Genomic DNA, 22,738 nt, shown 5'->3' on the forward strand with positions numbered 1-22,738 from the left:
TCAGCGACCACAGCTTAAGTGATGGACTCTACGGGCCAAGAACAAGGCATACCAAGTGGAAGGCCCCTGAGGGCAGGCGGTGGAACATTCAGCAGTCGCTTTCTGCCACTGGCTTTGACTAGTACGCGCCACCAAGTATCTGCGCAAGCAAACAAACCACCATATCACTCTACAGGTCCTGTTCCTACGGCGAATCTGTCAATCAATTAATTTTGCAGCCATGTCGTACGAAAGATATCCACCGAAAAAGTCACGCATATCGAGGGCACTCAGCAGTGGCAAGTGGTCAGACTTCACCATCTGCTGTGGCAAGCACGAGTTCCGTGTCCACCGAATCGTCCTGGCCGAGCGATCGGATTTCTTCGACACTCTCTGCTCGCAAGGGATGTTCGTGGAGGGAGACAACGGGAGATGCGTCCTACCGGAAGATAACCCAAGCCTCATATGTCGAATGCTGTTTGCTCAATACGACGATGTATACTCCACGGAAGATATTTACAAAGATTCCGAGGACGAGCCGATTGTACAGTTTGCAGATGTACATGATGACTGGAATTGCGCTGGAGAGCCAACTCACAAGAAGGCCATTCTTCACATGGAGATGTACCGGCTAGGCGATAAGTACGATCTGGAGAGAGTTCAGGACTACGCACTGCGCCAGTTCGTCCGGGTTCTGCACGGCGAAGACCCATCGAACCCCGATGTGACAGTCAAGATTGACGAAAGCCGGGTTTCGAGCATGAAGCATATTGTCGAAGCTGTATACGATCTCGATATTCCGACGGCGATGGTTCTGCGCGTTCACTTGCTTGAGATTCTTCACGAGTGGATTGACCACTATGATGCAATGCAGATCAAAGCGTTTCGCGATCTTCTTCAACAGATTCCACGAGTCTGTTGTGACTTCATGCTCTTTCCGATGAGCGAGGTGGAAGCAGTCTGTAGGAGCAAGCACTGCGGAAAGCGGCGACGGGTAATTGTTGGAGAATGCGCATGCGGTCACAGGTCACGCTGCGAAGATCACGAATGTCAACATAAATGGGAGGCTGACTCGGTTTGTGGTCGTTGCTTCAAACTTGGGAAGATGAAATACCCGCACGGCGGCTGGTAGGGAGTTGGAGGCAGCATTGGAGCAATGCAGTCATTCAGTTTCCGCATCCCAGCCGGATCACAGCTACATTCGTTGGTCTGGCAAGTCGATTGATGTATGATCCTGCGGCGGACTTGGTGATACAGCACCCCGGACGTATGAGGATCGTGCTTTATCTTATCTGTGGTGCTGTCAACGGCTGGAGCACTGCAACGGTACGGCTTCGCTGTCCGTGGAACCGGCAGCGGCAACAGGTGGACTCACACATCCACGAGACTGGTGTCCGAAGTGACCGTGTTGCACTCTGAATCGAGGATTGGCAGGCACGATTGTCCTCGGGCTCTCTGGAAACGCCACGCCGCGGAGACGCTACAAGTATGTATATAGGTAGGTAGAAATGGAAAGACCTACCTGCGACCACCTAGAATCTTCGACTCGCTTCTTATCGAGCCGATTGCCTACCCGGCGCAGGTCAATGATCCAAGTGACGTGCCTTACAATTTTCAGAGTCTCTTCTTCTGTGCACTGCTGTTACCTTGGTCCTAACATGATACCTTCTGTAGGATGGTTGGTTTGATTTCCCAGTACTGATCCCGGGATCGCAGCCAGACTTTCGTCCTGTGAGAAGTTCTCAATGACTACACGTGGACGAGGCCGCATTGTATGTCAATATTGCTGTTGTGCAATATCCGCAAGTATCCGCAGGTCTGTGCCAAGGCGAAAAGGAGGTGCTGCCACCTGACTCCGATGCTCGAATTCGTATCTCGAAGATCTCGATATCATCAAATCTAGGTCGACGGCTACTCTCCGAGCGAGTCAATCATGTCTTGTGCTGTCAATCAAACGCGCGAAGCTATTACTGAATTCGATTTCTCGGACCTCTATCTCGAAAGAATAGCGGCCTAACCCCACGTTTCATCTCGATCCGAAAACACCTGACCCACCTTTGTTCGATCCTTGATGTCAGCTCAATCTCGAACTGTTCAGGAGCAGCCATGCCGACGTAGTCAATGTCAAACAATGGCATCGGGGATCCTCCTCATGACTTCGGCACGTGAACATGAGCCGACCATTGCTTCGTCCATGGCTGCGCAATTGACAGCTGTCATCAGGGGTTGGTCAACCTCACCGCTACAGAGACTCCACCTAGCCGACAGCTTGGAACGTGTTCAGCAGTTTACTATCACGCAATTGAAAATGCGACCATGCGTTTTCAGTGTCATCAGGCGAGGCATGCAAGGTACCAAGCTACTGCGCAGACTATAGTGCCTACCCCCACGCCCAAATTCTTCAACTTTTCAGCCACTCATGGCCTGATGATGGGAATCTATCAGTTGTCGAAACATAGTGATGTCCGTTGGAATACTGCGGCCCCAGTGACGACAGGGAACGGGCCGCAACCATACGTCTGTGCTCCTTGGCCGGCAAACAATGCAACGCAAGAGCAGACTAGGCAAAGAAAGCACTTGGGGCTTTTCCGTTTCGCCTATGTTCGCAGATCGACCGCTTCGTGAGCTAAGTCTGCAAGGCCAAACGAGACGTCAAGGGTCAACAATTGATGAATGAGCAGGAAATTCCTATCGAGATAGGGAGCCAATGGGAGCGTCTTCTGTGCGATGGCTTCCAGTCTGTCTTTTGTCTTGTGTCGTCCCATCGTTATCGGTCTCCGTGTCGCTGGGTTGCAGCAAGACTAGTGTAAGGACTGCGAAAACACCGATAAGCCTACGGGGAACGGTCATGGACAGCATCGTGCAACCCGTCTAAACGGCCATGATTCGTGTGAGCCTCCGACATCTATACCATTTTGACAGGTCTTGGCGAATGTCTACCCAAACCACAGACATCTTAGAGCAGGCAAAAATCCCACGCATGCTCAAACCTCCCGGAAAGATGCAGAGGAAGGCAGCATGCCGGTGGTGGTTCGAACCAGGCTGTGACGAGTAGAGGACCTCAATACTTGTCGGTACAAGCTGAGGCTCGATTTGCTCGAAGCAGGGATTCTGCCTCGTTGTTAGCTTGGTTTTGCCTGGCCGAAAACGATCGATTGCAGACATTCGCCGCTGCTTCGTCTTTTGGCACGCAGACACGCGGCTGTTGTAGACTATCGTCAAAGAAGGCATTCACTGAAGGTGCCACTGGTCGTCAGATATCTCAATCGCGATATCGACAAAGCAGGGCTGGTGGTGCGGGTGAAGTGCTTCTCTCAGCGCTCACGGCTGCATGCTGTCCAGTACTCTAAGCAGGGCTCATCGTCGCGCTCTCACGTTCACCCACGATGAACGTTATCGCAAGCTTTGGTCATATGGAGCACGCCGACATGCGAAGGTGTGATGAGCGGCGCGCCGACAGCCTTCTGCCGACTCCACGTTACGCCGCCACCGATTTTGGGGGCTCTTGACCTCGTAGGCTCTCTATGATTCGCTGTGTGCCACGGGACGTGGAGAGAAAATATGACAGGGATTTTGACTTAGGAAACACGCTAGAAACCACCATTCGGATGTATGAGCATCATTTTGGTTTAGTCCTTCGCATCCGAATCAAGTGGTGGACGCTTTCTGCTAGCAGCGTGTTCGTCCACCTCAGATGGCTTGTGGGCTTGCTGCCCTGCTTCTCTGAAGAGTGTGCTACAACACATGCAGAGACTTCCTTGTCATGACACCCCACAACTGATCCAACACCATGGTGCGTCCACTCATGCTCACGTCCTGAGCTACAGGACCTTTCCTGATGACGCTGCCTCGAGCGCGGTACCTTTGTGCGAAGAATTTTTCACCATCACATGAGGAACCGCGATCAGCCGCCAGCTTCTCGAGCTGCAGAAGCGTTCGCTTACCAAGACAGTGGCTAGGCTGAGCCGTTCGCTACTACCCCAGGGTATCCTAGAAGCCGGAACGTATCGCATTACCATGGGTCAGTGCAGGGCATCGAGAGGGACGAGCAGGCGAGTCACGGCGAGGCCCGACGGCAGGTTGTAGTCCGCGGACGGTGGACCTGTGTTGTGTAATTACATCGCGCTACGCTTATTGCACAATAAGCCCTCATGTGAATCCCTGATCTCGGAACACTGGTATCGGAGCAGAGACAGAGCACACTAAACCGAGTACAATTCAACTCCCCCACGGTCTTACGCTTTGGCTCGTCCCAATGGAGTTTGATGCACTCCGGGCACTTAGTATGGTTCTTGCTCTACTTATGTACTTGGACTCCAGCCCTATTGTTTCGAAGATCACTTAAGCAGAACTTTGACTTCCTGCGCCACAGCCATATCTCATGTGCAAGTACTCGGCAGCTCACCATCTGGATCGGATCTCAAGACGTTCCCTTTGCAACGCCTATGCATTGCACCTGCCAGCATAACCACACCACCTTCGCACGTGCTGGCTGTTGTTTCGCAGACCGCTCGGGCACCCGGAGCCTCATCAGAGACCAGACTTTTCGGCGTCGCATAGTGCTGGCATGCCCACAGTGTTTATGTGATGTCCCGGACTCATAGTGCACACCCTACTGCAGTGTATCAGTACCATCGGCCGCGGGCACAGTGATGGGAATGTCCTTCGAGCCAACGCATGACCATATCATGCAGTGCCACATGCATCAACTACGCACCTGGGGTATGCCGACTTCCATTCCAGCATCAGCGCCTATGGGCTCTCTGGGCTCATTGTCCTGCGGCAACCCGATGACCAGCATTCGCGGACAAGTCGGCTACTATTCATACGACCAGTCTCACGCGGACTACTACAACCATCAACCACCAGAGTTCAACGCAGCATACAGCATGAATCGAGCACACACCTTTCACGGAGTTGCTGATTTCCATCAAAGCTATCGAAGGACCATCACTCCCGTAAGCACAGCGTTGGACGACCTAAACACCTTCGATGACTACGAAGCCGCATCTTGCTACTCTGAAGCACCTTCCAGCTTCATTTCTTCCGAGCCAACAGAGCCTAGCATCTACGACAGTGCCTACTCGGTGACCTCGCGACAAACCCCGTCCGTCACCTCTCAGCCAGCGCCACCATCGCAGTCACACCTTGTCTCTGAGGTAGATAGTCTCATGCGAACTATTGAGCCTGTCACAAGTCCCTCTACCGTCTCACCTGAGACCCCTGGGCATACCGAGGCAACTGTGATCAAGCCGAAGAAGCATATTTGCCCCTACCCAGACTGCAGCAAATCCTTCTCCCAACCCACCCATCTCAAAATCCACCTTCGATCTCACACAGGAGAGAAGCCGTACACATGTTCGGTGTCCACGTGTCGACAGACTTTCTCACAGCTGGGGAACCTTCGCACCCATGAACGACGCCACATTGGCCAACGTCCTAACCGGAAGCGGTCGTGCTCCGATCCTGGGCAACGAGGCAAGCGCTACGAATGCATCCTAGACAGCTGCAGAATCCAATCTACGAATGATCGAAGCGGTAAGCCGACGCAATCTGGGAAGGTCTTCACGCAGCTTGGAAACCTCAAGGCGCACATGAACAAGTTCCACAAGGACACTCTACTCAGGCTATCGGACCAGTTCGCTACACAAACCCAGGAAGATCGCGAACTAAAGGAGTACTTTACCTCCTTGTTCAAGAACAGCAACAAGGGTATTAAGGGACGCGGAAAGGGTAGGAAGGTCGAGGTCATTCACGGTATTGACCAGCCGAGCTACAACGGCGGCACTTTGTCAAGGTAGAAGCATGAGCTTCATTGCCCAGCGGCATAATTTCGTTGTGGCAAGGTTGTATCGAACCTAGATTCCATCAGGAGTCGTGTGGCGTGAAAGCCTGCTTCGGACCTCGGCATATCTCGAAACATTGGTCTGAATATCCAAAGTTGAGCGCTGACACGCCGGCCCGCCAGACCGAGATAGATCTGTACAGTCACCAGGCACGCGACCAACAAGATCGACCACGCCCTGCAGATGGCCCGTCTCACTGTCTTCAGAATCCAAGCGAGGAAGGCAACACCAACGCAGTAGCTGTTCTGTCCTACGACTATCGTCCTTCTGGCTGGTTGTGTGGAAATCCTGCGTCCACGCCCGAGAACAGATCCAGACTCAAGACTTGAAGAGTGCCTCACTCATGCTTGCTGTTCTCAATCTGAAACACTCCTTCTTTCAACGTTCGAGGAACGTGGGGACGAGAACTCAAAAAGAGATCTGTCGTCTGACCAAAGACCGGCGGCTTGTCGTCGTCTTCCGACCATGTATTACTATACAGCTTGACTCGGGCAAGCGCTACGCTTTACATCACCTTTCCTATGTATCCAGTATGCCTGGAATGGGATTGACGAACTAATGACGGCACATGATCAAAGGATGTGCTTCTGTGGAAGCTCGTGTGCTTGGGCCCTGACGTCCAGATCTACATAGCTTGATAGATAACATAAGTCGTGGAGATCTGAAGCATTCACATGATAACATTACGATCCTCCTTCACAAGGCGAGAACCAGCAGCCACGGTGAGTTCTGTTCCGGTCTGATTAATGCTAAGCAACATGTGCTCCCGCTACTTCGGGAAGTCAGCCTCGGCAGAACAGCGCATGTGCACATGGTTGCACAGTAGCTTGAGGTTGATCGATAGCTGTACGTATGCGTACATGCGTTAAGACAGTCAGGCGTGCACGCAACGAGGTACGGTCAACACGAAGAAGTCATACGACTTCCGTGATTAAGCGAAAATGCTGCAGGGGAATACCAATACAGGTGAAGTCAAAAGCAAGAACACGAGCAGCGGATATTGTACTATGCGGGGGCGACATGGGCAAAAAAGAATGTGATCCAAAAACGTTGCGCTAGAGCTTGAGGTAACATGCGCCATGAACCTTATTTAGGGCTGTGCCGCTGTGCCTTCCGCCGGTGAAGCCATGAAACACAAGAGCAATTGGACAGCAAGTGCTCGTAGACGCCTGACCTGTAGGTCTGTGTGCCTGAGACGATCGGAATGGGAAGGCCGAACTCGGCGAACAACGTAGCGAATGGCCCCCACAGTGCCTAGGCGAAATAACAAGGCAACGTTGAGAAGGATGATCTGCACGAAACGAGAGCTGGCGAGCGAGACGGATGCTGCGTGACAAGGAGGACTCCAGGGAGTGCTGGATCTGCAAGATATGGATGTTGCCGGAAGTTTGTCTCTTTTGCGGAGGATAGTGTTAGCATCACTGGAGCCCGAGGAATCGTGATGGCTGAAGGTCGGCGCTAGGGATGCCGCGAACATGTTTGAGGCTCTAAAGTCCTTGAGCAAGGGGCTCGAACTGGGGCAGTACTTGGCAAGGCCTTCTAGAACGCGAAGCTGTGGTCAAGGAAGGTCGAGAAACATGACGATGAGCAGAAGAAATATGGATGAGTGGAGAAAATGCTGTGAAATTGTCTGCTTCCAACGCTTTGTGGCCCCAGAAGGTGATCGTCGCATGTCCAGCGTGGTATTGTGGCTGCTCTGAGCACGTAGGATGTCGAAATGATGTACCATGACCGGCTTTCCCTCTGCTGCTCCAGACGCTGTGAAGCGTGTTACCCCTGTTGTTTCATGATGTTAATGAAGCCGAGGGGATGTAGGCAATGACTTGAAATCCAAATTGCTTCGCCGATACTGACTGTCATTCTATACCGAGGCGATGCGGAGAATTGTGGCGTTCGTGCTTCATGTTCCTGTCGGCATTGTCGACAGATTTGACCCCTTCGATGTCATTTCTGGAGGTGGCTGCTTTCGGGGCGCATCGCTCGAGGTAGCTATGTCGGAGGTATACCCCGATGTAGTAGCACTACAGGCACAATGAGGTGGTGATTTTAGCGTTTGCAGGGCTTGGCCGAAAGTTTTGGAGACAGCGGGTGGCTCTGAGACAAATCCTTGCCTTCGTCTCGCAACCTTGAAGTCTTGGAAGCTTAAGGCCGGATATCGCGTTCGTGTGTTGTGCTGTGTAGAGTTGCGACATAGACCCATTCATGGCGAGGCTGGCTGGCTAAGTGCATGACGATCACCCTTCCTGGAGGCCTCCCCTGGAGGAAAGTCAGGTGTTCCATCACCTTTCGAGCAGCTTCGTGCGCAGCCAGAATAGAGTAGAGTAGGCGGGCTGAGAGCTTTGTATCAAGGCCCTGGGACGGCTTCGAACAGCTGTGGCAGACCCCACTTCACATTTTCGTACACAAGAAATGTAACACATGCGCTGGGAACGACTCGTAGCAGATTCGGGAACATGCCTTTGTAGAATCCCGGCGCTCCCTCGTTTCGCCAGACAGACTTGATCAAGGCGATGAGGCCGATGTTGGGCTGTCCAGGATATTTGACACCCGGAGTGGTTTGTGCCTGCATTCTGGCGCGCAGTACCTGATGGGGATATGTGATCGTGCCGGCGAAGAGCTTTGAAAGCGAAGTGTTGATGATGGTGTCACGGTTCGACAGCTCTGTTCCTTTGCCCTGTGCAACGTTTCGCTTCCGACGCCAAGTGTTGAGCTTCTCGTAGGCTAGAAAGTACAACGACCCGTGCGACACGCCTATCAAAGTTGGGCTTAGACCGTGGAAACAACCTCGAACGCCCTCTTTCTGCAAGATCGAGCGCACGCCCTGGTACAAGCCTGGGTATGCTCCTTCATCTGTTGCAGCAGTCGAAAGCATGCGTGTTTTGACTACCCATATGGGATTTGTCAAGACTGCTGACAGCATGCCAGAAGCGGTCGAGGCGGTCAGATAGTCGATGGATGTGAGTTCTTGCGAGGGTGCATATCCTCGATAGCTTTTTATAGTTCTTTTCGCGCGATCGTACAACAGAAAATAAAGCGCCCATCCAGCGGAGTTGCCGACCAGGTTGACATTCAGGCCGCGATAGAGAGCGGCAAGACGAGTTGGGCCTTCATTACGCCACACGTCGCGCAGGACCGTTCTCGAAGAATTTATGAAAGGGTGAGACGAGCTATCGACTGTGGCTACTTAGCATATACAGACAGTCAGTGTAGTAACACAACGCACCCTGCAATCTCGTCTTTATTATGTCCAGAGGGTGCAGCAGCAGTGTCGCTGCAGCTCCGGCAGACAGACCAGCGGCGGTCTCGACAAAGGCAGGATTGAGTCGTGAAGGCTGTGGTACGGTTGAGATTGACATCGACATGATGCCAGAACAATTATCTCAACCGACGCAGAAACGACTGTATGTGCAGATTCCCAGGTCGAGCAACATCACGTATAACACTTTAGCGCCAAACAATCATGGGCGCTGCAGTGTAGAGGATCAGTATCACTTGAGCTGTTCGTAATGTACAGGTTACTGCTAAGTGAAGCCTCTCACGAAATTCGACAATGACGCGTGGAAGTGAACCAGCACTTCGGTTCGGACTCACGCGGAAGCGGAAATCGAGCGAAGATTCCTTACTAGGTACATCTAATCAAATCAATCTCTGGAGCTTGGAGCCCTTCAGATTCTGTCGGTACCAGTCCCTACATGGATGCCGGTAAGCTTTGATTGGGATCGTTTGACAGATGAACGGCTCGGAGGCCAATGAGCACTTTCCAGGCTGGTCCAGTATCTCCACTTTCCACGACATGTTCCCCACTCTGATCAGTTCAGCCGGCGGTCGGTGAGAGAGCAAAAAGTTCACGCCACTACTCGGCGAGCCAGGTACCACACCGTCAACCTAACGTCTCTGCGTCCTTGCTACCACGCACTCTTGCATAGGCAGTCGCTATTGCTCTCCTCCTGTCGTCGCCAACTGTCCCTCTTTTTGGTCTGTCGAAGGCATTTCGTCTGAGGTATCGAGCCTTAGGATCACCGACCGCGAACCGCCTAACTCCGACACTCAAATCCTTTTGATCGCTCAAGATGGACGTTATACTCGAGGTCCTGGACACCTTCGCGTACGACCGAATTTATGCTGCTCTCTTACCGGCTTCGTCGACATCCTCCGTCACGCAATATGTCAAAAGTGTCGCGACGAGCACGTTCTCGAGTATGCGCGAAAGCGGAACACACGTCCCTGAGCCACCACAATGGACATACCTACCTCAACACAATATTTCAGCCTCCAACCCCGTCACTGGGCTTACGAGAGTGCTCTGCCACGCGACAATCCTTACCGACAACTGATATCGTTATTCTTCACCACCTGGTTCTTCGGCATTCTTCTATATTTCCTGTGCTCGGGACTGTCGTACTGGCTGGTTTTCGACAAAACAACATTCAAGCACCCGAAGTTCTTGAAGAACCAGGTCAAGCTTGAAATCAAGCAGGCCTTGTCCAGCATGCCTGGAATGTCCATCATGACAGCGCTACTCTTCTTAGTGGACGTTCGAGGATACGCCAAGCTCTACGACCGATCTGACGAGGCGCCTTTCCCACTTTACAACATACTGCAGTTTCCATGCTTCCTGCTCTTCACCGATATGTTGATCTACTTCATCCATCGCGGCCTCCACCATCCTCTCGTCTACAAGAAGCTTCACAAGGCGCACCACAAATGGATCATGCCAACTCCATTTGCGTCGCACGCCTTCCACCCGATCGATGGCTTTCTCCAGTCTGTGCCATATCACATATATCCTCTCCTTTTCCCTCTCCAGAAATTTGCCTATGTGGCACTCTTTGTCTTCGTCAACATCTGGACGATATTCATCCACGATGGTGAGTACATGGCAAATTCACCTATATTGAACGGCGCAGCATGCCACACGATGCATCATCTTTATGTAAGTCTCTGCCTCTGTCCCGTGCGGCCACAGCTAACATCAAACAGTTCAACTACAATTATGGTCAATACACTACTTTGTGGGACAGACTGGGAGGCAGCTATCGCAAGCCCAACGAGGAGCTTTTCCGCCGTGAGAGCAAGATGGGGCAGGCTGAGTGGGAGCGACAAGTCAAGGAGATGGAGAAGCTCGTTCAGGAAGTCGAGGGCGATGATGACCGATCCTATGGCAGTGATGAGGCGAAGAAGGTGCAATGAGCATCTGCATGGAGATCTTGCTGGTCCTGGACTGGCTCTGTCCCTAATGGTCATATTCTGAATTTCCACGGCGTTTTGAGCGGCATTGGGCTGGCGTCCGGGTGGGCGGGAGCAAGACGGATGCCAAGCTGACCGTCGGTCATGGTTCAAGCCTATTCTTAGACCTGTACATATCTGCCACCAGATTACCCACCAGAGAATGGAGATCTTGGATAATATCGCGATCTCGAAGAATTGCCATTCGAAATGCCTCGAATCGAGGAGTCAAGTCCTCGAGACCATGGATGTACGCCGAGCGTCTTCCATTATTCAAGAACACGTACAGACGCCCGAACACCCAACAACCATAGACCGTCTAGGAGAAACTAACAAACTTGGGATCATTCGGTATGCCGTCCGCACCAATACCAGCCTTCTTGAACCGCTGCTCCATGTACACCTTCCTCGCCTCATCGAAACCAATATTTCGAATTTTCATGAGTCGCTGAATGTCCCGCTTCGATTTCGGATCCAGTCCTTGCCGCGAGTCGCCCTCCGTAATGTTGGACGTCAGATCAAAATCAGCGGAGGTGAAGCCGCCTTCCACGTCGCCCATGAACGTTGTTGGCAGGCGTGAGTACATCACGTCCTGGAAGCGGGAGGGAAGATATGCGGTCCATCGTTCGCGGGTGAGGTAGAGAACTTGGAAACGGTCAGCGCTACGGTTGCTGCTTCTGGAGAGTACCTACTTGTACCCGCTATCATCGAGAGGAGTATGAAGCTGAAGAGGATGTATGCCATTGTCGCGGCCTGGTTGAGGATGCTTCGTAGTACACCAGTAGCGGTGACCGTAGTGTATGGCTTCGATCGCGGCAGCCGTCACCCTTTTGTCGTCTTCGCAAGTATCGTCAAGTTTGAGAGCGGCTGAAGGCGCGGTGGCCTGACGGCTGTGCTGGCCTTCAGGTTGAATGAAGTCCGGCGCGCCGCTCGGCGCAAGCGGAGAGTTGCGTAAGATCAGCATGACTCGCAATCGAGTGTAAATCTTGGCGACATGAGTCGTTCTGCCCACAACTGCACCTCAAGTCGTGTCTGGACCACAGCAATTGTTGGCAGCGTCAAGACCGTTCTGAACACTCCCAAACTACGACCAGAATGTCTAACGTCTCTCCTGATCTCCTCTGGGAGATTGTCCGTAAGTCTAGACACCGTCGAAGCGCTCGCGACCGGTACACTGACCAAGCCCTCTACTCAGGACACAACAATGCATACCTCGTCAAGCGCAAGTCTGGCGGTGGCGTGCAGTTCTCCCGAGATCCCTTCAACCTGACGAACAAGCACTCCAAGAAGTACGCCGGCTTCGTCAGCGAAAAGGCTGTCTCTGTGCAGGCTGGTCAGGACGGTGGTGTCTCGCTTCAGACCAAGAAGAAGAGCGGCTCAAACAAGCCTAGCAGCCACCACAACACCCACAACTACAAGAAGACCGGCACAAACCGATCGTACGAGCATGATCCAGGATCAGATGACGTTGTGAATGCTGACATTACTGCTACAGAACATACGCCAGTGTTGCGAACGCTGTTGGCAAGAACTCCTACCGATCCGACCTCAACGAACATGCTGTTCAACGTGCATCAGCCCTCAAGCAGTCCCAGCGACCCAAGAAGGATACGCCGGCGAGGAAGCCTCGTGGTGCCAAGGCGACGCAGACCGAGGAGTCGTAAGGAAATGCCGTCAGCTACGAGCGCTCCGGGTTCGCAGACGGATGGTCTGGGCAAAGCCCGCCCTGTGGGAGATTTATGTGCGGCATAGCGCTTTCGAATCGAAGCTGACTGCAGCTCATCAATCATAGCTTGCGAATGAAGATCGAACATGATCACCAACAAGTTTCAGGACCAACCTGGTTATGTTGTACCGCGAGTTTTGAAGCAATCACCTTCCTCCCCTTAAAAGCACCCCGACCCAAGGTGCTGCAGACGAAGTCCACGAAGAACTTGTCCTGGAAGCCACGAGATGCATTGCCTCGCTTTGCCCCAACATGTCTCTTGCTTCTTGGCTCATGGAGCGCCTTCCTGCTCATCAACCGAATCACTGGTCGACCCGGGGCAACTGCTGACGTCTAGCGTTCCGTGCCTTCCAGTGCACAAGCACAGCACCAATTGCGACCCCGAAGTGCCTCCTATGGTACAGGCAGGCGCCGTATTCGAAAGCCTGTTGTAATGCACAGGCAATTTCCAGCGATTGCGGTGTATTTTATCCTGGCTACCTGGCTTTCGGTTCTTACGCTGTCATTCATTTCCATTTTGCTTAGCTTGTGTGTCCATGTCTTTCCATCCGCGAGGTTCTCAGGCAATGTGCAGACTGAAGACAAGTCAAAGTCTCGCTATGGCTGTCCCTACATGCTAGCACGACGACCCGTCTACCGCCTTGGGATGATTGTCTGATGCAACTCAGGCGATGGATGTCAAAAGTCATCGCATCCGAATAAATTGTAAAAACCAAGCGTCCTCTGCCACATCGTGCAAACAACGCCAACCTAGAAGACTAGGAACACAAAGTCGGCCAGCATTCTGAACGAGCTTCGTGCTCTCGATCACACGTACACTTTTGCTTTTGCTTTTCTTGAAGCTGCACCACCTTATGCGCTACTCACAATACTATAGCCTGCGCCACTGTGCATCGCTAACAATCATTTTCTGGCCCCTACCAAATGCCGTCGATCAGAACCGTATCTCATAACTTCCTGCCCTCGTCATGTACCTCACCCACTTGACACTGCTATAATTTCCCTTCTCAAACACCTTCAAGTACCTCACCAGCAGCCCCGAACTCGTGAACATCAGCAAGCTGAAATTCATGCTCAGCGGCGGCCGACTCCACGCCTTCTGGTTTGTCATGCTGGTCAATTGTGCCTCCGCACTCAACACGAACTCACTCCCGCCCACAAAGCGGGCGATCTTCCAGACAATGCAATTCGACTCGGGCTCGTATTTTGCTTTGCCTTGCGTAGTCCGCTCGCTGATCTTGGCTGTGTTCAGGGGTGTGGGAATGCGGATGACGACGTTGGTGGCGAAGAGTTTGCTGCCGTAGTTGGCCTTTACCGCAACGGAGTACTCGACTTTGGTGGTGCCGACTTCTTTCACGATGGCGTGGACTTTGAAGGGAAGATTGACATTCTCTGTGGCTCTATAGCGCATGAGCTCGAACTCTCCGTCCGGTGGCACAAAGCTGATGGTGCGATCTGAATCGAACTTGCTGAGTTGTACGCATTGATGGAACTGGCAGTCCTCGAGCGTGACTGAACCGGCAGCCGCGCGAGTTGCTTTTCGCTTGCCGTCTGCATTGCCGACAGGGCCGGAGTCGAGCGCATTCCCGTTTTGCGTAATGCTGCCGACGAGCAGCTGGTCGTTGAGGCCGAACTTGCATTCGGGCGTGCCGGTCAAGTAAGCACGCATCACGATCTGCCCAGTGACATCGGCACGAAGGACTGTCCCTGTAGCAGACATGAGCAGGTTGACGTCTTCGATCACATCGACAAACGCCTCGTTCTTGCGGTACTTGATGTCGCCACGTCGCCAGGATTGCGCGCCGGTTGCTTGCATGGTGATCCGAGAGGTGTCGCTGGACGGGGCAGAGACGGAGCGGATGGCGGACGAGAGGTTGTCGGGCGTGATGTACATCTTCAGCACGTCGACATCAGTGTTCTGTGGGTAGCCAAAGTCCAGGATCTCTGCGCTTGCGCGTTAGACATCTGAGGGAGCGTGCTTCGGAGCAGCTCACCATCAAGCAACTCATAGATGAGCACAAAGTTATTCTTCACGGCATCTTCGTCAAATTTGCTGAAGTAGCCCTTCCCAAGACTGATGAAGCGATACAGGAACTCAAAGACAATGGCCGCATTGGCGTTGCTCTTCGTCACCGCTGTGATGTAGATGTTCTCATGCTTGACATGGCTGAATGTAGTCGAGCCAAGGGTGAGTATAGGGGACCGCACTTGGGCATTGGAGATGACCTGTATCCGGAAGATGTCTGCGAGTCTTGGGCGGCAGTCTGGTCGAAACGCTCGAAATATCAGGTTCTCGCCCTTCTGATTGAAGAGCAGTATCCCGCTGAGCATTCTTGATCGATCACCGCACGTGTCCTGGCCAGCATGGCCGTGGGATGCTGAGATGCAAGAAGGCAACCAGCGGATGTGAGGTCCACTTGTGGAGGCTCGGGGAGACTTGGCGTTCAACCACCGCAAAGAGCGCTTGGTCCTGCGATGTTGTCACTTCTTCTACATGGACAGGTGATCAGGTATGGCTGAGTCAAATTCGCGCCTGCAGAAGTATCGTGTCACACAGATGGTTCGACATGAAGCAGGAAGCGCGAGCGCAACCGACATAGCTCGCTGATCCTTCGGCTACCAAACGACACCTCACTTGCGATCATGGCCAAACAAGCAGAGGACACGAGCCTGGATCCGACGGCCTCATACGTCAGTATCTCGTGCTTCGATCTCCTCCTCATCGAACTGGTCCCTCTCGCCGAGCGCATGGCTCGTGACTACGAAGCCTCGCTCGATCGCCCAAGCCTAGTCAATCGAGTGTCTAGAACCACGAATGCGGCATCTACGACGGGAGGTGGGCTGCCCTTCATGGCGGGCGATGGACAGCCGGAGACTGCGCTTTTCAAAGAGACCGTACACTACAGACTGGAGAGCCTGGGCTTTCGCGTGGGAATGGGTTTGAGCGAGCGCTTCTCGAGGGATCGGCCGCGATTCACGGATCAACTCGACGTGATCAAGTTTCTGTGCAAGGATCTGTGGCTGGTCGTCTTCAAAAAGCAGATCGATAATCTCAAGACAAATCATAGAGTCAGTCCGGGTATCGGAAACTGATTGAGGAAGTGCTGACTGATGATAGGGCGTTTTTGTTCTCACGGATAGCAAGTTTCGGCCTTTCTCGAGAATGAGCATGGCGAATTCGGCGGAAGCTGTTCATCGCGCGCAGCCGCATCTCATCTTTCCATGCGGAATCATAAGGGGGGCTTTGGCTAATCTGGGGATAACGGCTACTGTTCAAGCGGAAACTCAGGATCTGCCGGCAGCAACATTTCAGATCAAAACAGCACAAGCGAAACCTTGAGGCCTTCCAATACCTTCCCAGACGACCAGTTAATTCAGAGTGATCTAAGTCGGTTGAATTGACGCCCACGCTCAAAGCTGTAGAAGTCTATGTTCTGAAGTCCTAGCATGCAACTTTTGGTACCGTTGGGCGGCCTCTGGCAGGGAAATTCCGGAATTTACATCATCTCCGTCTTTACAGAGGTAAAACTCTTTCTCGCGGCGTCATTTCGAAAATCTGCTGAAGGTCCCCCGAGCCAGGTTTTCCGAAAACGAGTCTACTTCTGGGGAGGGTTCTTGACGAAGTCGACGCCAGTCTCGATATTGGTCTTGAGACCCTTGACGGCCTCGTCGAGCAGTTTCTTCTCGTAGTCGTTGACATTGGAGAGGACATTGATGACTTTTTCGACACCGTTGGGCTATACACCTGTTAGTACATGCTTGACACGACCGCAAAGGGAGCAGACTTACGCCAAACTCGACAGGAGCTGAGAAGTAATCCACACCAGTAGCCTTCTGGATCTCCTCACCACCGGGGACACCAGGAAGATAGACAAAGGCCGGCTCAACAATGCCCTTCTCGCCCTTCTTGGCCTTCAGCACAGCCTCGGCGAAGCGGAATCCGGCGTACGCCATGGAGAGAGTGGCACTGCCCGCACCATCCTTCGCTTTGACAACCTCATCACCACCGAATTGAACACGGTGGACAAGAGCGTCCAGCTTGTCCTCGGGAATGTTGACGGCTGGCTTGGCCTGGCTAAAGAGTGGAACAATCGTATTACCAGAGTGGCCACCAACGACGGGGATTGTAGTCTTGTCGGGCACCTCCTTGCTGCCAGTGACCTCTGCAACGAATGTCTCGGCGCGCACCACATCGAGGGTTGTGACACCGAAGAGCTTCTTGGCGTCGAACACACCGGCCGCGGTGAGCACCTCGGCAGCGATCGGGACGGTCGAGTTGACGGGGTTGGAGATGACCAAGACATATGCTTTGGGCGAGTACTTTGCAAGAGCTTCGACCAAGCCCTTGACGATGCCAGCATTGATCTTGAAAAGGTCGTCACGGGTCATGCCAGGCTTGCCTGTTCATTTCAGTCAGCTACCAAAAGTATGACATGGCTGTTGACGTACGAGGAACACCGGCAGGGATGATGGCGATGTCCAGGCCTGAAAGAGCCTCCTTCTGTGCCGCGTTGCTCTCGTCTTGCTTCATCGCGAAGTCGCCTTTAGCGGCAACATGACCAGTGAGCTTCTGTTTGGGGTCAGTCGAGTGGTCTGGTCATCGCATTGCTGGTGCTTACGGCTTTCGAGGAGATGTGGCCCAGGTCGGCGGCGACACCAGGAGTGTTGACCACATCCCAGAGGGTAATCTCGTCGATGAGAGGAGAGATCTTGCAGAGGAGTGAAAGAGGCTGCTGCTCGTCAGCACATTCGGCTCTGGAGATATGAAGGGCATTCAGACCTGGCCAATGCCACCAGAGGCACCTAGAATTCCAACTTTGACCATGTTGGCGGCTGTGATTGAGGAGAACTCTGTTGAGCAGTTACGTTAGCACTTTGTGATGATGCTGGTAGTGGCGGCAGCGCTGTAGAAACACTTACAGCTTGGAAATGTGAGAACTGCCTCAGATTGGTCAAATTTCAGCTTAATGCAGTAGTCAAAGAAGTCGCAGGATGCTTGAGAATGAGAGGAGTTCGAGTCGTCAATGTCACAACTTTTGCGCAGGCAAGTAGTGGCAGGTGGGGGTAAGTCATTCACGGTAACAAGGCAAGGGCCGGCTTCACTCAATATCTTGGCATTGGGTAAACGCGGGGCAAGAATGGAACCATTTTCTGGTAGCAGTTGCTCTTCCGAGTCTGGCCGGGCATCACATATCAATGTTCTCGCTGCAAGTCTCGATCAGTCCTAAATATTCCGAAGACTGTCGTCAAGATCTCTATGACAGATTCCAGTGTCGAGGAAGACTCGGGTACAGCACGGGTACAGCGACCTGGTCCTGCAAAGAGGTCACGCCAGACTCACAGAGACTCCGACATCTTTGTAGCTCTTGCTGGCGTAGCTGCATGGCTCATCGCTTCAGAGATCGCTGAAGCTCATCTGATGCCCGACCCGCGACTCCTGTCATGCTCATCTGATTAACATCGAAGCAAAGGGCAAGAGAAGCCGAAAGCTCTGGTGATTCTCCTGTCATTGTTCGTACAAAAGCCACTTGGGGCGCGTTGGGTATCTCAAAATCAGCAAAAACGCCGCAAAACTTCGCCAGAGTCCTCCCTGCTGGTACAAAAGACTTTTCAAATCGCACGCGAGCAGAAACCAAAAACTCCCGCTTCCTCCTCCCTCTCCAGCTTCCCCCTTCTCCCCTTCATGCTCCCCCCACCAAAAGCTCCCGTTGGCCAATTCGGCCACGATTCTTCTGCGCTGAATACGCGCAAGTTCTTCTCCTGCAAACTCATGGGGCTTCACGCCCAAAACCAAAGAACGCGCGTTCGTGACCGTAAACACGCCGCAATCGTCCATATTGGCCTGGCGGCCGCTCTCCTCCACCTGCAGCTTCCATTCCGAGCGCACAAACGCGTCTCCTAGCTCTACTTCCAGCCAGCCCAGCAAAACCTCCATGTAGCTGGAGCGTTTGCTCCCCAGCGAGTCGTAGTAGCTAATGGTTCTGTTGACGCCAGAAACCACAGCGAGAGTCCAATGCGAGCCGGAATTGATAGGTACGAAGACCATCTCGGTCTCCAGCATTCGTTTGCCGCCAATGCGGGCTTTGTTGACCCAGCGGAGGATCGTCTTCACACCTTGTTTTGGATCGGCCATCTTGGAGTAGAAAAACGAGGTAAACGCGTGAAAAGCGGGCGTTTTGTCTCTCGGGCGGCCTGCAAGGTTGTTTCCGTATTCAGTCACCATCTTCAGGTATTTGTTGATCACTTCGTCATTCAGCCAGTTGTCGTGGTTCGCCGACGCGTCTCTGGGTGGTGCACATCGTCCAAGGTCTTTTGCGGTGAGCTCCGCCTCTGGGAGGCCGTTCTGTATGTATTCTTCGACCTTGTCGTCCCACTCGTCTGACAGAGGCGTGATAGTGTACTGGTTCTTCTTCTTCTGAGCCTCTTCTTGTCGCTCCTTGATTTCCTGCTTCGTGCGGTCTCGTTTTCTGCCATGAACGCTCGACTTTGGTGGCGTCTCATGCTCTGGTGGTGTACGAACGCGTTCCTTGATCTCCTCTTTCTTCTCATCATCACTTAAGCCACGGAGGGCTTTATTTGACACAGCGCGCCGGGCTGGTGTCCTGAAGGTCAACGTAATAGTTGCTTCTTTCGATTTCTGGTCCTGTTCCATAGTGGTTTCTTCATCAATCCATGCTCCTGGCGGAGACTTAGTGATCCCTACGTGTGAGGTACGTGGGAGAGGCGATTTTCCTGGGGCCTTTGTAGATGATGATGGAGAACCAACGGCGTCGGCTACGGATTGGACGGTGTGATAAGCTGGAATGGGAGTGGGAGCGACATTCGAAGAGATATCAGAGTATGGAGTCTGATGCTTCGCTTTGATTGGTTCAGTACGAACAGGAGTAGGAGCGACATTGGATGATATGTCGGAGTATGGTGTCCGATCCTTCGGTTCGGTTGCCTTAGCACGAGCAAAGGTCTTCGTGACGGTTGACAAGATATTAGAGAGTGGCGTCTGGGGCTTTGGCGGAGTCTCTCTGAATGTGGAGGAAATGTCGGACAGCGGTGTTTGAGGCATAGCGTGAGTTGCTTGAACTTGCGGCGGGGTCATTTCGACCGTAGAAGAGATATCAGAGAATGGTGTCTGTGGTTTTGCTGGTGTCGCAGCCAGGGCCTCTACTCTCTTCGGTCTAGCTGGCGTGACTGCTATGGGCTGCACTGGGGTGTGCTCGACGGTCGACGATATGTTGGAGTATCCTGTCTGAGGAACACGCTGTAGTGCTGCAGTCTTTGGCGTCTTCAAAGTCTTATTCTGTGTGCCAGTTGGTGCCGCTTTCGAGTATGTGGGTTGTGTAGTCTTAGTAGCTGTCTGAACCTCGGTGGATTGCTCTAGTGCCTCGATAGCAAGGGCGTCAAGATCGACGCTCGTTCTTGGGAACAATGGGCGATTCATCTGAGTGGCTCGATCAGAGCTGTGGATATATGTTGCGTGAACGTCGACTTCAGAGGCGCCGGTTCGCTCCAAGTTCTGCCAGTATGCTACATGCTCGGCGAGATTCTCCTCTTTCTGAGCGACTGGATCAGTCTGCGTGCCTTTTTCGTTGTGATCGTATGAGAGCATAGTGCTGTATGGGTTGCGGACACGACGAGGCGATGGCAGATACTTTGTTATGCCCTGTGGTCTGCGTGGCTGTAATTTTATGGCACGTCGGGCGAAAGCTGTTCCTCTACCCTGAAATATCTTGCGCTGAAGGAATCTCTGGAGTAGCTCGGCATTGGCAGCTTCGGTAGCAGCAGCGTTTCTGGCTTCCGCTTGAGCTTCCGCTTGAGCCAGGTGAGCGAGCATTATACCCGTCTTTGGACTGACATTGATGGCTATTTTGTTTAGCTTGGTTCTTGTAAATGCGCATTATGAGGAGGTACTTACGTGTATCGATGGCCTTGGCCTCTTGAGCAGCTTCTTGAGCGACTTCGTATGCGCGTTTTCTCTGCTCTTCTTGAGCGGCGTGGCATGCAAGACTCTTTCTCTTCTGTTCTCGAGCAAGTATGTCTGCAAGCTTGCGCTTCATAGCAGCGCGCTTGGCTTCTGCTTGAGCTCTCTTCTGTAGATCTCGAGGACTGTTTCGCTGGCAGCGACGGATGATGGCGATGGTGGAGTTGGATGTGGTAACGGCGGCTTTCTTTGCGACGGCGAAACCGACGCGACCGACAGCGACAGTACCTCTGAGTGTCTCTTGTCCTGCGCGACGGGCGCCGGCGACTGCGAGTCTACCAGCGCCTTTGCCTGCTGCTCGTGCGCCTTGACATGCGGCGTCACCAGCTAATTCGATACCACGACAGACTCTCTTCAAGTCGCGCTCAATCCACTGTGAATCTGGGGCAGGACGGCGATATTGGGTGTTTGGTCGATCTAGTGTGCGCTCTGGCCATCCACCAGGCATGTAGCCTGTGTAATAGTACGGCGCGATGGGGTGGGGGTGAGGAGGAGTTAGCATCGGCTGCCAATCCATGGCGTCGACTTCAGACATGGTAGCGGCTGGAAGTGGAGCGGTGTCTATCGTTAAAGCGGCGTCAAGGTTGGGGCGGGCTCTGTGTCAGGTTTGTGGTGATCGGTGTCGGTTGTTGAAACGTCCGATCGAAATTTTTGTCGATCGCGAACGCGTCGCGCTACTCCCTTTTCGGACGCCTATTGATTATCTGAATAGCCATTCATATACCTACCTGCCTAAGGTACGCTGTACAGCGCCCTCTATGGCCATGAAATCTACCATCGTCTTTGCCAGCGGACATCTCCTAGGTGTCTCCTATAACTACGTGTCTACAGCGCCCTCTCTGGCCGTGAATCTACCACAAATGTCTTTTGTTGGGCTGATGTTGTGCTTCTGAACGATATATTCCCATCACCCTCTCTGGCTGTCAAATACACCGTGGATCTCTTACACCGGAGTCTCATTGAAAAGATGTAGGCTTGCAGGCTGTGAGTGCTTGGCTTCGCATCAATCAAGAGACACAGGGAACAGTGTACAGACTGGATGGCGTGGTGCTTCTGGTAGAAGTAACCCTGCAGGAGGGTCCGAGAAACGCCCCTCGACTCGAGCACATGCCTATTTCATCTGTGTTTCCAGGCATCAGCTCACAGCTACTTCTAGTCTCCTGGAAGGCATGATGCTGCATAGTCTTGTCGATATATTCGCAGCATTACCTCTCGGAGCACGCAATCATTCGAGAAGAGAGTCGTTCAGCAGATGAATTCAAAGGTATCACCGATAGCCCAATCGTCTGAGCGCCTAACGACTTGAGCAAGCCTAAACCATCGAGCAGCATATCGTTGCTGCGTAATCGAGGGCTACTTGAGATGCCAGTGAGCCGTTGGCAGGCGCTGCCACCAGATTCTCGCGGCCACGAGTCTCGACAGAGACTGTATCTGCGCATGGATCACCAAAGCGCTTCCCCAGGCATGTAGGAGGAACGTCTGTAGTCGTGTCCCATTGCCTTTGCGTGACACTGTAATGATAATGCATCTGCAGCGCACGCACGCACCACACATGTATCCCTCTTGCTCCCAATATAGTATGTCTTGACTGAGGTAGGCATCTCTCCAATTTCCAGGTGTTTCTTAGAAACACCAAGAAAATATACTCCCAAAAATGCCAAGCCTTCCCTTCGCTCCTCTCTGCTGTGCCATCCAAAAACCAACTTCTTCAACTCTGCCGCCCCGAACTCGAAACTGCCGGGGGTGGACTTCAATGCGCCTCAAGGTGCTATAGATGTCCTCGGAATCTCCGGGGCGCACAGACTGTCACGGGGCGGGCAGATCGCTGAAATCGGTTCCCACACAGAACAAAAAGGTGATTCGTGGTTTTGGCTGAATCGATCCAGAATCTGGGCTATATCGAGAGATTAGGTCTTGAAATGGTTACAATTGCAGGGGCGGCTCTGTTGGACAAAGACTCAACCTGGTGGGACGTCCGGTAAGTAG

At 52.9% G+C, this 22,738-nt stretch overlaps 9 protein-coding genes across 9 annotated transcripts; 5 read left to right on the forward strand and 4 right to left on the reverse strand.

Moving 5' to 3' along the window:
* Positions 1 to 220: 220 nt before the first annotated feature.
* On the forward strand, positions 221 to 1,111 carry AB675_9867 (uncharacterized protein; the record flags this gene model as incomplete). Its single annotated transcript, XM_018150439.1, has 1 exon — positions 221 to 1,111. One exon carries the CDS (start codon positions 221 to 223, stop codon positions 1,109 to 1,111), a length of 891 nt encoding a protein of 296 aa, XP_018002497.1.
* A 3,520-nt stretch (positions 1,112 to 4,631) lies between these two features.
* AB675_9868 (Asparagine-rich zinc finger protein AZF1) lies at positions 4,632 to 5,780 on the forward strand (the record flags this gene model as incomplete). Its single annotated transcript, XM_018150440.1, has 1 exon — positions 4,632 to 5,780. One exon carries the CDS (start codon positions 4,632 to 4,634, stop codon positions 5,778 to 5,780), a length of 1,149 nt encoding a protein of 382 aa, XP_018002220.1.
* A 2,389-nt stretch (positions 5,781 to 8,169) lies between these two features.
* Positions 8,170 to 9,187, reverse strand: AB675_9869 (Mitochondrial FAD carrier protein FLX1; the record flags this gene model as incomplete). Its single annotated transcript, XM_018150441.1, has 2 exons — positions 8,170 to 8,999; positions 9,049 to 9,187. 2 exons carry the CDS (start codon positions 9,185 to 9,187, stop codon positions 8,170 to 8,172), a joined length of 969 nt encoding a protein of 322 aa, XP_018002431.1.
* An 875-nt stretch (positions 9,188 to 10,062) lies between these two features.
* On the forward strand, positions 10,063 to 11,015 carry AB675_9870 (C-5 sterol desaturase; the record flags this gene model as incomplete). The annotated part of the gene is made up of 2 exons (XM_018150443.1): positions 10,063 to 10,758; positions 10,806 to 11,015. 2 exons carry the CDS (start codon positions 10,063 to 10,065, stop codon positions 11,013 to 11,015), a joined length of 906 nt encoding a protein of 301 aa, XP_018002201.1.
* A 355-nt stretch (positions 11,016 to 11,370) lies between these two features.
* Positions 11,371 to 11,795, reverse strand: AB675_9871 (uncharacterized protein; the record flags this gene model as incomplete). The annotated part of the gene is made up of 2 exons (XM_018150444.1): positions 11,371 to 11,696; positions 11,744 to 11,795. 2 exons carry the CDS (start codon positions 11,793 to 11,795, stop codon positions 11,371 to 11,373), a joined length of 378 nt encoding a protein of 125 aa, XP_018002364.1.
* A 351-nt stretch (positions 11,796 to 12,146) lies between these two features.
* Positions 12,147 to 12,715, forward strand: AB675_9872 (putative 60S ribosomal protein L28e; the record flags this gene model as incomplete). Its single annotated transcript, XM_018150445.1, has 3 exons — positions 12,147 to 12,186; positions 12,247 to 12,490; positions 12,547 to 12,715. The coding sequence occupies 3 exons, from the start codon at positions 12,147 to 12,149 to the stop codon at positions 12,713 to 12,715; spliced, it is 453 nt and encodes a 150-aa protein (XP_018002526.1).
* Positions 12,716 to 13,711: 996 nt separating this feature from the next.
* Positions 13,712 to 15,108, reverse strand: AB675_9873 (AP-2 complex subunit mu; the record flags this gene model as incomplete). Its single annotated transcript, XM_018150446.1, has 2 exons — positions 13,712 to 14,721; positions 14,772 to 15,108. 2 exons carry the CDS (start codon positions 15,106 to 15,108, stop codon positions 13,712 to 13,714), a joined length of 1,347 nt encoding a protein of 448 aa, XP_018002257.1.
* Positions 15,109 to 15,420: 312 nt separating this feature from the next.
* AB675_9874 (Trafficking protein particle complex subunit 6B) lies at positions 15,421 to 15,870 on the forward strand (the record flags this gene model as incomplete). The annotated part of the gene is made up of 1 exon (XM_018150447.1): positions 15,421 to 15,870. The coding sequence occupies one exon, from the start codon at positions 15,421 to 15,423 to the stop codon at positions 15,868 to 15,870; it is 450 nt and encodes a 149-aa protein (XP_018002309.1).
* A 503-nt stretch (positions 15,871 to 16,373) lies between these two features.
* AB675_9875 (Malate dehydrogenase, cytoplasmic) lies at positions 16,374 to 21,287 on the reverse strand (the record flags this gene model as incomplete). The annotated part of the gene is made up of 7 exons (XM_018150448.1): positions 16,374 to 16,514; positions 16,567 to 17,177; positions 17,227 to 17,347; positions 17,397 to 17,507; positions 17,558 to 17,628; positions 18,523 to 20,634; positions 20,687 to 21,287. 7 exons carry the CDS (start codon positions 21,285 to 21,287, stop codon positions 16,374 to 16,376), a joined length of 3,768 nt encoding a protein of 1,255 aa, XP_018002580.1.
* Between the last annotated feature and the right edge of the window lie 1,451 nt (positions 21,288 to 22,738).

The sequence above is a fragment of the Cyphellophora attinorum genome (genome assembly GCF_001299255.1).
Source record: "Cyphellophora attinorum strain CBS 131958 chromosome Unknown Contig7, whole genome shotgun sequence".
In the NCBI taxonomy this organism is placed as follows: domain Eukaryota; kingdom Fungi; phylum Ascomycota; class Eurotiomycetes; order Chaetothyriales; family Cyphellophoraceae; genus Cyphellophora; species Cyphellophora attinorum.